General features: G+C 39.5%; 2 protein-coding genes across 2 annotated transcripts in view; both read right to left on the reverse strand.

Moving 5' to 3' along the window:
* Positions 1-13067, reverse strand: part of LOC118764392 (low-density lipoprotein receptor-related protein 2-like) — a 280304-nt gene that overhangs the window by 115690 nt on the left and 151547 nt on the right. The window lies entirely within an intron of this gene.
* Positions 1-13067, reverse strand: part of LOC115214851 (low-density lipoprotein receptor-related protein 2-like) — a 106439-nt gene that overhangs the window by 84194 nt on the left and 9178 nt on the right. The window contains exons 4-9 of the mRNA XM_036505469.1: positions 10089-10217; positions 8644-8883; positions 5809-5968; positions 3707-3871; positions 2954-3075; positions 65-175 (exon numbers count right to left, since the gene is read on the reverse strand). Of these exons, the coding sequence (XP_036361362.1) occupies positions 65-175; positions 2954-3075; positions 3707-3871; positions 5809-5968; positions 8644-8863 (778 nt within the window). The 5' untranslated portion in view covers positions 8864-8883; positions 10089-10217. The remainder of the gene's footprint in view (positions 1-64; positions 176-2953; positions 3076-3706; positions 3872-5808; positions 5969-8643; positions 8884-10088; positions 10218-13067) is intronic.

Consider the following 13067-nt stretch of genomic DNA (forward strand, 5'->3'; position numbering starts at 1 on the left):
AAAAAATATTTTAGGTCCTAAAATTTGATAAAAGAGGAGAAAATGAAAATAATAATTAACTCACAGCTTTGTAAATCGGCAGAAAAAACGACAATATCTGCTGGAGAGGACGTGAGGAATTTTGTCATTCTTATGGAATTGGCTCCAGTGTGTTTCTCAGCACGATACACCAGCTCTTTATTTAGCAAAAGGAAAGAAAACAAATGGGAAAATGTTTTACTCTTATTTCTGTGAGTGCAGTAGACATATTAAGCGATTTTCTCAACTTTGGAAGAAAATAAAATCATAAGGTTACAAAAAAAAATATAAAAGTATCAAGCAGATCATGTGGCATTCTCTCTCTCTAAAAAATGGTAAGGGGGTAAAGACCCCCTTCAGTCATGTATGACCATGGGATTGCACCTAGAGAGTTACTGTCTGAGGCACAAGTCCGGGCAAAGTTGTTTTATATAAGACCAGCAGTAGCCATGCATATCAGCCTCCCCTCTCCATGCCACTGATGCTATCCAGGGCAAAGGTAAAGAGGCTTTATCTTTGCAACTCATTTCTACAGCTGAGTGAACTGGAGCAATGTGAAATAAAGTGCCTTGCTCAAGAACACAACACACAGCCTGATCTGAGAATCGAACTCACTACCTCATGATTGTGAGCCTGACACTCTAAACACTAAGCCATGTGCCTTCTGTGTGTGTATACATATATTGAATCTTCCCATAAATAATGTGCTTTTTTTCAATTCATGAACTAAATGTCGGAGAGGGACGGGATAAACTACCTGAATCAACTTGCTAGAAAAGCAGGTAGTAATTTTACTTTGTACTTATTCTTAGTGCAGGTTTTGAACAGTGCAGCTCGATTTTAACAGTTACTTTTTCAAAGCTATGATGGAAGTGACAAAGGAGCAGGGAAGGTGGCAAAGTCAAGGTGAAGTCAAAGGTGGTGTCATCAGAAGTCTGAATGGTGTGTGCATGGCAGATGTGGTGGCGTTGGTGGTGGTGCTGGTGATGTTGAAAACAATCAATAGAAAGAGAGAGAGAGAGAGAGAGAGAGAGAGAGAGAGAGAGAATGAGAGAGAGAGAGATAGAATGAGAGAGAGAGAGAATGATAGAGAGAGAGATAGAATGAGAGAGATAGATAGAATGAGAGAGAGAGAGAGAGAGGGAGAGAGAGAGTGAGAAAGAAAGAAGTTAAACCGAAAAAAATTGTACTGACCCCTGAATGGGAAAACAAAAAAATGTGTTTATCATAAAGCATTGCAGTAAATTCCAAGTCGACATATTAATCATTGTTTTGATGAAAATTGTTCTTTCCTTAAAAAATATTGGTCAAGTTAAATAAAATTTAATATGCACTCAATGCCTGAAGTGTCATTGCTGGCCCAAGGTTTAATGAAGAGACCTCCACAGGATAGGAATTCAAGACAGAATGCCCCTGGGAGCTTCTCTATGCTGATGACATTGCTCTAATAGCTGAGTCACTATCAGAACTAGAGGAGAAGTTTCAGGTGTGGAAGCAAGGACTAGAATCGAAAGACCTTAGAGTCAACCGAGCAAAATCCAAAGTAGGAAGGCAGACAAATCACAAATCCCTTCAGGTAGATGACCCTGCTTGATCTGTAGAAAAGGTATAGGTAGAAACTCCATAAGATGTACCCAGTGTAAACTATGGACACATAAGAGGTGCAACAATATCAAAGAAAAGCTAACTGGGAAGATAGTTTTTGTATGTTGCAGATGCTCAGGAGCAATAAACACTGAAAATGGACAGAGAACAGCTTCCATCACATTCCAGGGGGAAAAACTAAAAGCAGTTGATAGCTTCCATTACCTAGGAGACCAAGTCAGTTGCGGGGGCGGTACTGACATTGACCATACTCAAATGGTGCTTTTGAGCATGGTCAATGCCAGTACTGCTTGACTGGCCCTCGTGCCGGTGGTATGTAAAAGCACCCACTACACTCTCAGAGTGGTTGTCATTAGGAAGGGCATCCAGCTGTAGAAACTTTGCCAGATCAGATTGGAGCCTAGTGCAGCCTTCTGGCTTGCCAGTCCTCAGTCAATCTGTCCGAACCCTGCCAGCTTCTCCCCAAATTCCCGGCCTTGTGCCAAAATTTGAATCCAGCAGAGTGGCTGACTATTGCTGGATGTTGCATCTTGAATCTCGATCAAATGCTCACAAGTTAAAGAGTTCCAGGCATAGATTCCAAGAGAAAAAAAGATTTCAAGGTGATGGACCCCCAAAATGAATGAAACTCTTGTAAAAAGTCTATTTTCTCACCTTTCAATCTTCTCACCTTTCAGTTGCATTTGTGCCATTTTATTTTACTAAATAAAATATCAATTTCATTTTGTCCTACATGAGGATGTACTTACAAATTATGCTATATTTTATCATTAAACTAGCAGTGTAGCCCAGCGTTGCTAGGGCTTGTTTTCTTTTCAACCCTTTAGAATTGGAATTTTTGAAAAGTAAAAATTTTGCATTATATAGCTTGTTATTCTCTGTAAGTGAACATTTTTCTGGTTGAAATACACCAAAAATTAGTAACAAAAAATCGTAAAAAATAGGGATTTTCATAGAAAAAAAGCACCTTTTTGATGTAAATAATTTTTGGTGTTAACATGGTCCGATTTGAATGTTTTCTTTTATGGAAGGAAGAGCAAGCCTTCTATCATACTCTCAATTTTGGTCAACTTGCACCGCTGGGTCTTGGAATGAGATAGCGTTAGTTGAAGGCTACCACACCTGCCATACACAGACAACTTCAGCTTTATATATATATAGATTGTGAGAAAACTTTAGGTGATGGAAACGAGCCTTTTAGATGTTATGAATTGGTGCCACAAACATACATGAAGTAACATAGAATTATCAAAGCAATTTTCACAGAGTTCCATTTCACAGACCTGTGTATATTATTTATATATGAAAAGGGTTAGTTTGCAATACATACTCCTAAATGAACTTATCCAGTAGATGTGAAGACCGAAGACAGTTATAGATGTTGGTTCATATGTGGTGGTAACAATCACATCACGGTAACGTCCATCGAGAGAAATTCTTTCAATCTGATTTCTAAAAAACATTGAAAATACATACATATATAAAATACTCTCAGAGAAAATAAAATAAAATATAGGAAACATTATCACTAAAAGTAAAAACAAAAAAACATTAATTAATTTTTCGTTTTTAATGATGTAAATTAAAGCAAATAAAACTACAAATAATAGCTTATAAATGAAGGCTGCCACTCTATCAGTTGGGACAATGTGTGTTCCAGTTGATCCAGCCTGGGGCTGTAGTGTGAGTGGAGTTGGTCAATGGAAACTGAAAGAAGCTCATAGTATGTACGTGTGAGTGTGTGTGTGTACTTTTGTTTTGATATCACCGATGGTTGTAAATGACGATGTTCTTTTCAAGCTTTCTGTGACAAAACGTGTTCGACCATATTGGGGAAATATTATCTTGCTTGGAAACAGGTGAAGGTTAGTGACAGGGAGGGCATCCGGCTGTAGAAAATCTGCAGCAACAAACAAAAGCATGGGAAAATGAATGGAGATGATGATGACAATAATGAGGAGGAGGAGGGGAGGAGGAGAGGGAGAGAAAAGCAAACTTTATTTACGAATACCCATAAAACAAATATTAAGTGTCAGGTGGAACAATGAAGACACTCATGACAAACGAAATCTATGCAACTTACTTGAGTGTATCAGCCCAGTAAAGCTTTTCATAGGTGTAGTCAATGGCCAGGCCATCTGGGTCACCTAAGTCAGAGCTGACCAGCACGGATCTTTGATTACCAGCCATAGTTGATTTTTCAATGCTTGGTGATTGACCAATACCTGAATTCGACCAATACATGTACCTAGAAACATATATATATATATACAAGAAAGTTTTTATATTACAATGTTGCTCGTTTGGTTTCATACAGGTGTTGTGAATGTACAGATTGTGAAGGAGCATGGTTCAGTGGTTAGAACATTTGGGTCACAATCATAAGGCCATGACTTCAATTCTCAGCAGTGCAGTGTGTCCTTGAGCAAGACACTTTACTTTACATTGTTCCAGTCTATGCAACTGGCAAAAACGAGTTGTACCTGTAATTCATTAGGGGCCAGCCTTGTCACATTCGGTATCATGCTGAATCTTCCTGAGAACTACGGCAGGGGTATGTGTATCTGTGGAGTACTCGGCCACTTGCATATGAATTTCACAAGCAGGTTGTTCCATTCAATGGATCAAATGGAACCCTCGTTGTCATAACCAATGGCGGGGGGGGGGGGCAGGGTCCAGTCTACAGATCAGATAGAACACAGGGAATTCAGAACTGGGTCAGTGAGTAACAAATTCATCCACAAAGAGAAAGTCAACCAACAAAGGCAGACAAAAAAGAAATAAATCTTTATCTCTTAAACATAAGAAGTACTAAATAAGGTTCGGTTAAGCAGATCATATTAGAGTAGGATGACCGATTGACCGCCTGGCACTCCCTTGGTTACCATGAATAATGTTCCAGTTGATCTGGTCAATGGAACAGTCTGCTTGTGAAATTAATGCACAACTGGCAGCTTATCACCTTAATAATTCTAATACCATTACTAATAATAATGATGGACCCTGCTCCCAATAAAGGTGACATGTGAGTGTTCAACTATTTGCTGAAAGACCTGCACAAATGATTTGTCTATAGTGCCCCAACATGGCCACAGCTCATGAGCAGAAACTAGATCAAATGTTTATGTTGTGCATTAGCTCCCTCTTTCCATCAAATCAACGTTGGCTGAACAGGTGCATGGTGTACCATAGATCAGGTGTCAATTGATTTCAGAGCAATATGAAATGAAGCAGCTTGCTCAAGAACACAATGTACCACTTGTTCTAGGAGTTGAAATCCTGATTGTTAGATTGTGAGTGCAATGCCCTAAGCACTGAGCCATGTGCTGCCCCTGTTGTAATACCAGGCAGTGGCTCTCGTGGCATCTGATCTTAACTGATTGGAAGTGTTATCATGCACATGTTTTGTTTTGGTGTAAAAGATGGACTACAACAAATATTCTAGGCAATACCACAAATTTACTTGTCAGTTGCTTGACCTTCACTAGTTGAGCGTGTCCCTCAGTGGCTGACAATATGTGCATCTCTGATCACAAGCAGAAGTAGTGGGGAGCATCATAGCTTTGTGTTGAGAGGGATTCTTTGGGGGTTTCAATAATTCACCCCTGAAAACATAAGTATTTCGTTCATCATCCTTAAACAACCCTTATCTTAGGGACCTTTTATGAGGAACCAGTGATTTGACCTGATGAGAATTCTAACTGGGCCCCACCTGGAAGGTCCTGAGCTGGTTATTTCGATATGAGCTCACAATGTTGCGCACCCATGTTTGTGATGCATGGGCCTGGTGTACCTTTAACGGATGGGTAGTCATGATTTACATAATGGGTTTCCTATATTTGTACCCCAGCATCACTTTGATGGCATGTGCTGCTCTCTCACTCAATAATAATTATAATAGCAATAATAATAATAGTAATAATAAAGGAAATGTGTATCGAGTGTTCAGCAAAGTTGTGGCCAAATGTTTGCCTTCTTGGCATGGACAGAATCAACAAGAAAATATTAGATGGCTGAACAGAACGGATAGTATGGTACCATAGGCTGCATGTAGCAAACCGATTACTCATGCAAGACTCCAGCAAAAAAGAAAAGAAAAAAGAAAAAAATCCTGAATTGAAAGAATGATATTAAAAATATTAAAAAATAGAAATGCAATGATGAGGTGAGTTAGAGGATACATACCCTTTACAAGGGTCAAGCACAATGCTCCTGGGTTTCTGTGTGGTCAGCAAAGTAGCCTTGTATGTTGAGTCAAAACTCATCACTGAAATCCTATTGTATAACGCATCTGTCCAGTAAATCTTTTGACCGGTCCAGTCAACAGCGATTTTGCCAATGAAAGCTGAATCAAATGGAAGACGAGTTTATATCATGTACAACCACATTAAAAACATGTAGGCTAAAATACACTTACAACCAATGCTACATGTTAAATGAATGTTTAAGTTGCAGTGTCACAAAGGATTTGTGTGCATGTCTTTTATTGTTTTACTTGTTTTAGCCACTGGAATGTGACCATGCTGGGGCACTTCTTTGAAGAGTTTTAGTACATTTGGTACATTTTTTCTAAGCCTGGAACTTATTCTATCAGTATCTTTTGCTGAACTGCTATATTATGGGGATTTGAACAAACCAACAGAGGTTGTCAAGCAGTGGAGTTGGAGATGAACACAGATTCAAATACAGATACACACACACACACTCACACACACACGCAGGTTTCCACACAGTCTCTATTTATTGGTCAACCTGGAGTTACAGCTGAAGACACTTGCCAATGTGCTGCACAGTGGGACTGAACCTGAAACCACATGGTTATTAAGTGGCCAACTAGACCACCCAGCCATGCCTGTGCTTATAAATGTATATATGCATGAGACACACCTGTAGATGCAAATAGTCACAAAGAGATGTTTTAGGTGCCTATGAGGGTATGTCAATAGGAGTGCATCCTCAAATGTGTGGTGCAGGTGAAGACCGTTCTAAGCATTTTAACCAATTTTCTCAAGTTATTCTACAAACAGGTTTTGTTGATGATTTCACTTACACCATTTTATTAATTCCTGGGAGGGTCATTATGTTAATAAACATACACATATATACACACTGGTTCTGTTTCACTTTTATTTAAAAAAATTTCAGGCGTTGTGCCTATTGTAGAAAAGATTATTATTATTATTATTATTACTATTATTATTATTATTATTATTATTGTTGTTGTTGTTTCATTTAGTGAGAGAGCAGTGCATGCCACCAAAATGATACTGGGGTAAAATATACGAAGCCCAGTATACCCATTATGACTGCCTGTCTGATAAGAGTACAGCAGGCACATGCATCACAACCATATGTGCGTGGCATGGTAATCTCATATCATGATTAACAGCACATGAACTTGCAGGTGGGGCCCAGTTAGAATTTTCTTCAGGTCAAATAGCCCATCCCACTCAAAAGGTCTCTGAATAAGGTTTGTTTAAGGCTGTTGAACAAAACATCCATGTTTCCAAAGGTGAATTATCCAATCCCCAAAGAATCCCTCTCAACACATGGCTATGATGCTCCCCCACTGCTTCTGCTCGTGATTAGAGATGCATATATCGTCAGCCACCAAGGGACATGCTCAACTGGTTGCAGTCAGCAACTGACAAGCAAATCTGTGGTACTGAGCAGCATATTTGCTGTTGCTCATCCTTTATAGCAAAACAAAACAATGATCAATTAAGATCAGAAGCCATGAGAGCCACTGCCGGGTACTGCATCAGGGCATTATTATTATCATTATCATTATCATCATCATTATTATTATTATTATTATTAGTAGTAGTAGTAGTAGTACTTTGGTTAGCTAATTAACCAATTATCTAGTCGATTGTTTGACTAATTGCATAGGGATTCACTCAATCAGGTAGGTTTGTTCAAATCCTTTCATCGTCATTCATGATCTCACAAATGACACGTCTTCACCACTCTAAGTCTGCTTCAGGTCTGTTGTATATTCATTATTATCATGATGACCCTCTTAGTACACATCATCATCATCATCATCATCATTTAATGTCCTCTTTCCATGTTGGCATGGGTTGGACAGTTTGTCAAGCACTAGCAAGACAGGTTCCAATTACTCATTTTAGTACGGTTTCTGGAGGCCTTTCTTAATGCCAACCACTTTACATTGTGTACAGGGTGCTTTTTATGTCACACCAGCACCAGTGCTTTATACATGGAACCAGCACAGGTGTTTTATCATATTCAGTGTCACTCTTGCAAAATTTCTTGTATTATCATATTTTAGTTTTTAGCGTTTTCTTTGCTTATCTTTTACCACATTATATATTCACCAACATTATATAGTTACTCACATTATATATTTACTATTTTGTATATTTACTTACATTGTATATTCACCCATATTATATAATTCATCCACATTATACATTTACCATTTTATATTGTTAATGATATTATATTACTCTTTTACTCTTTTACTTTTTTACTTGTTTCAGTCATTTAACTGCGGCCATGCTGGAGCACTGCCTTCAGTCGAGCAAATCGACCCCGGGACTTATTCTTTGTTAACCCAGTACTTATTCAATCAGTCTCTTTTGCCGAACCGCTAAGTGATGGGGACGTAAACACACCAGCATTGCTTGCCAAGCAATGCTAGGGGGACAAACACAGACACACATGCATATATATACATATATACGACAGGCTTCTTTCAGTTTCCGTCTACCAAATCCACTCACAAGGCATTGGTTGGCCCGGGGCTATAGCAGAAGACACTTGTCCAAGATGCCATGCAGTGGGACTGAACCCGGAACCATGTGGTTGGTTAGCAAGCTACTTACCACACAGCCACTCCTGCGCCTTTGTTGATATTTTAGTTTTTATTATTACCATAATATTACAGCCACAGACCACATTATATATTCACCCACATTATATATTTACCATTTTGTATAGTTACTCACATTGTATATTCACCCACATTATATATTTACCATATTATATATTTACCTTGTTTGTTCTCCGGATCAATAACAAACTGTTGACTGGTTTTTGTTTCACCATCATATCGGACTATAGCTGCAGGATTGTTTATACCATAGTAAATCTGATTGCTTTTAGCATCATATCCTACACTACTAACTTCGTCGGTGGCTGCAATAGTTGTAATCTTTTGACGTGTTCGGTTAGGGTGCAAAGATATTGAGTGGATGCTGGAATCAATGGCCATCAGCAAAAATTCCTTTGATGCTGAAAATAAAAGCAGGGTATTGCATAGCAGAAACAAGGCAGGTATTAAGAAAATGGATTTACTTTATTCTTTAATCTGAAAAAGTGAAGGTACATGGTCTAGAGCAAAGGTTCTCAACAGGGGGCCATATAGCCCCTCAGGGGGTGCCATTTGGAGCTTGAGGTGGACGTTTTGGAGCAAAGGGGTTCTCTTGTACCAAAGAGCTCTCTTTCGATAGATAACATGTCGATCTCATAAGTGTCACATGATGGAAATAAACACAATTACCAAACTTTCAATTCCTTATTTTGGATTCTTTGCATTTCAGTTTGTACATCTGTACTCCCGACTGCATGCAAGCGCAAATGTAAAACTACGTCCTTTATTTTTTAATCATTATCTGCTGATATCAAAGTAAGTAGTATATTGAAAAATGAAAATATTTTCTGGTGGGGATGGGGGGGGGGCATTTGTGACTCTAAGGGTCAAAAGGAGGCCTTTGGCTAAAATGGGTTGAGAGCCTTTGGCCTAGAGGTTAGGTTGTGGTGTATTGGGTTCTTGAATTAAACATTTCATTACTTCACTCAGCTGTAAGAGTGTAACCCTACAAGGGGCTGGTGTACCGTTCAGTGGCAATGTTGTGATATTGGTCACTTATACACCATTGAAACAGAATAACTGACCTGAAGAGCCCTTCACTTCAAGACAGAAGAACCACCACCACCACCACTATTACTCTGAAGAGGAGATAAATCTGTGTCTAAACTACTTGGAGGATTACATTATCCAACATGTCATGTCTTAAGATGGTAGAGTATGATTTGAAGGAGATCTGGCTGTTATTTCTAGTAGTTTGACTCTATAAAGGGCTGCTTTGTTGGGTTAGACACATTTAGAAAAAGTAAGGAGCAGAGTAGGTTGTTATGACCATGAGGGAGATTTGGCTGCTATTTCTAGCAGTTTGACCCTATAGAGGCACTTTTTGGGGGGTTCAGAGTCACTCAGCCTCATATAAATTAGAAAAGAAGAAAGTAAGTTGTGACAACCATGAGGGGCATTTGGCTGCTATTTCTAGCAGTTTGATCCTATAGAGACTATTTTGTTGGCTGAGATCCACTCGATAAGCTGTCACAGCTGTGTATTCGCATCTGTACCATGAGTTAAGTAAAAAAAGGAATCTTGTAGGGAAAGGAACTGTTGCAGAAAAACCTAAAATGTATCTTACGTTTGCATTTCTTTCCATCAGAATCGAGGTCTCCTTCAACACATTTGCACACAGGCTGAGGGCTTCCAGCAATAGCAAAGCATAACTGGTCACACCCACCATTGTTGACAGCACAAGGATTACTGGGATCTGAAAAATGTAACACAGTTATGTATTTGAATGTTGGTTTCACATTTTGGCACAAGGTGAGCAATTTTGGAGGGGAGGGGCTGGAATATTACATCAGCCCCAGTGTTAAACCGGTACTTGATTTGTTGACCCTGAAAGGATGAAATGCAAAGTCGACCTCAGTGGAATTTGAACTCAGAACATGAAGACCTTCAAAATGATGCTCAACATTTTGCCAGGCATGCTAACAATTCTGCCAGGTGACCACCTTAAAAAGGTTACACAGCTAAGTAATAAATATTAAAAACAAATCTTGGGTGGGTCATCATACCAGTAATAAGCACACACACATTGGCTCTGTTTTACTTCTTTTATTGTTATTAGTCAATTGGTTAAGTATTTAACCAATTAACTAATCTACTTCAGGTCAGCTTCAGACCTAAAGTGGACAGGAAATGTCATTGATGAGATGATGAATGGCAACAAAAACATTTTGACAAACCTGATTGGTTTAATGATTAATCAAACAACCAATTGCTTAATTGGTTAAATAGTTAGCCATTTGACAAATACACAATCAAGAAGTGAGACAGAACCATCATCATTATCATCATCATTTAACGTCCACTTTCCATGCTGGCGTGGGTTGGACAGTTTGACTGGGGACTGGTGAGCCAGATGGCTGCACTAGGCTCCAATCTGATCTGGCAGAGTTTCTATAGCTGGATGCCCTTCCTAACACCAACCACTCCGAGAGTGTAGTGGGTGCTTTTACGTGCCACTGGCATGAGGGCCAGTCAGGCAGTACTGGCAACAGCCATGCTCAAATGATGCTTTTTATGTGCCACTTGCACAGGTGCCAGTCCAGCGGCACTGGCAACGACCTCACTCGAATGTTTTTTCATGTGCCACCAGCACAAGTGCCAGTAAGGTAATGCAGGTAACAATCACGCTCAAATGGTGCTTTTTACATGTCACTAGCACAGATGTCAGTCATCGAATTTGATTTCGATTTCACTTGCCTCAACAGGTCTTTGCAAGCAGAGTTTAGTGTCCAGTGAAGGAAAGGTACACCTAAGTGGGCTGGTTACACCCCTGGCATAGGCCACAAGGTTATGGTCTCACTTGAGCTGTGTATTTATCATTGGCATAATGATCCTGTCTGAGATAAAACAAAATAGGTTTCCGCACACAAATTTGCATCAAAAATCTTGCAAAGCAAATATGAAAAGGAAATTCACAACAAATGTTATCAGCAAAAAATGGTTTAATAACATTGGAAGAAAGTGAAGCTGAGGAAACACTTCCCACATCAATAACAACAACATCACCATCATCATCATCAATACCAGCATCAGCAGAAGCACCACCATCTGTACCAGCACCACCAGCACCTCTACCACTGCCAATACCAGCTTCAGCTCCACTTCCACTACCATCAATATCACCACCAGCACCACTACCATTCTCATCGCAATCATTTCCTGGGAAGAAATGCTGTGAAAGGACAAGGACATTATTCAAGAAAGTACCATTTCTCATGAAATATTGTTTAATGGCTTCTAACATAGACACAATGCCTCCCTTTGGGGTAGGGGTCACAGCTCATTGTATTATTGTTCTTTCTTCTGTTAATGCTTGGAAACGTCAGAAACACAGTGAGTTAGCAGAAGCATTGGAATATTCTTTTCTACTCTAGGCCTGACATTTTTGGGGCAAGGGGACAGTTGAGTAGATCAACCCCAATATGCAACTGGTACCTAATTTATCAACCCCGAAAGGATGAAAGGCAAAGTCAACCTCAACAGAATTTGAACTCAGAATGTAAAAACACACGAAATACCGCTAAGCATTTCACCCGGTGTGCTAACGTTTCTGCCAGCTTGCCACCTTAGAAGTATATGCAATTTATGAACTTTCCTCTCACTTTCTCTGACTACATCCTGAAGTCTCTCAAGTTCCTCTTCTGATTCTGCGAGTAAGACTGTATTACAGGCATGTCTTATGTTTATGATCTTTCTGTCTCCTACTCCAAGACCTTTTTTTCTTTCTCCAATTCTCTTATGATCAGTCTGCTACAGTAATTGAAGAGATCTGGTGACATAAAACATCCTTGTCTAACCCCTCTCCTGATGCTAGTGTATTCACGGCATTCTCCATCCAAATTTATGTACACTGATTAGTTCCAATACAGGCTTTGCAAGATCTGGAGGTCTTTCCAATGCAAATCAAGGTTGCTCAGTTCTTCAAATTACTTGTCTATACACGTAGGAGTGGCAGTGTGGTAAGTAGCTTGTTACTAACCACATGGTTCCAGGTTCAGTCCCACTGCATGGCACCTTGGGCAAGAGTCTTCTGCTATAGCCTTGGGCCGACCAAAGCCTTGTGAGTGGATTTGGTAGATAGAAACTGAAAGAAGCCCATCGTATATATGTCATGTGTGTGTGTGTGTGTTTGTATGTGTGTGTGTGTGTATATGTGTATGTCTGTGTGTCTTGAAAACTGATGCAGGTGTGTTTACATCCCTGTAACTTAGCGGTTCGGCAAAAGAGACCGATAGAATAAATACTAGGCTTACAAAGAATAAGTCCTGGGGTCGATTTGCTGATGACCTGATACATATATATGGGGACACCAGAATCTTTTAAGTGCCTAAGACCTCTATGGTTCTTAATCAGGCCCTGATATATTATGGTTGTAAAACAAAATACTGTGTCCCTAGTAGCAATTAATAAAATATTAATCATCGTCATTTAACGTCCGCTTTCCATGCTGGTATAGGTTGGATGGTTTGACAGAGGACTGGCGAGCCAGAAGGCTGCACCAGGCTCCAATCTGATCTGGCAAAGTTTCTACAGCTGGATGCCCTTC

Source organism: Octopus sinensis, linkage group LG8, assembly GCF_006345805.1.
Source record: "Octopus sinensis linkage group LG8, ASM634580v1, whole genome shotgun sequence".
NCBI classification, from domain to species: Eukaryota; Metazoa; Mollusca; class Cephalopoda; order Octopoda; family Octopodidae; genus Octopus; species Octopus sinensis.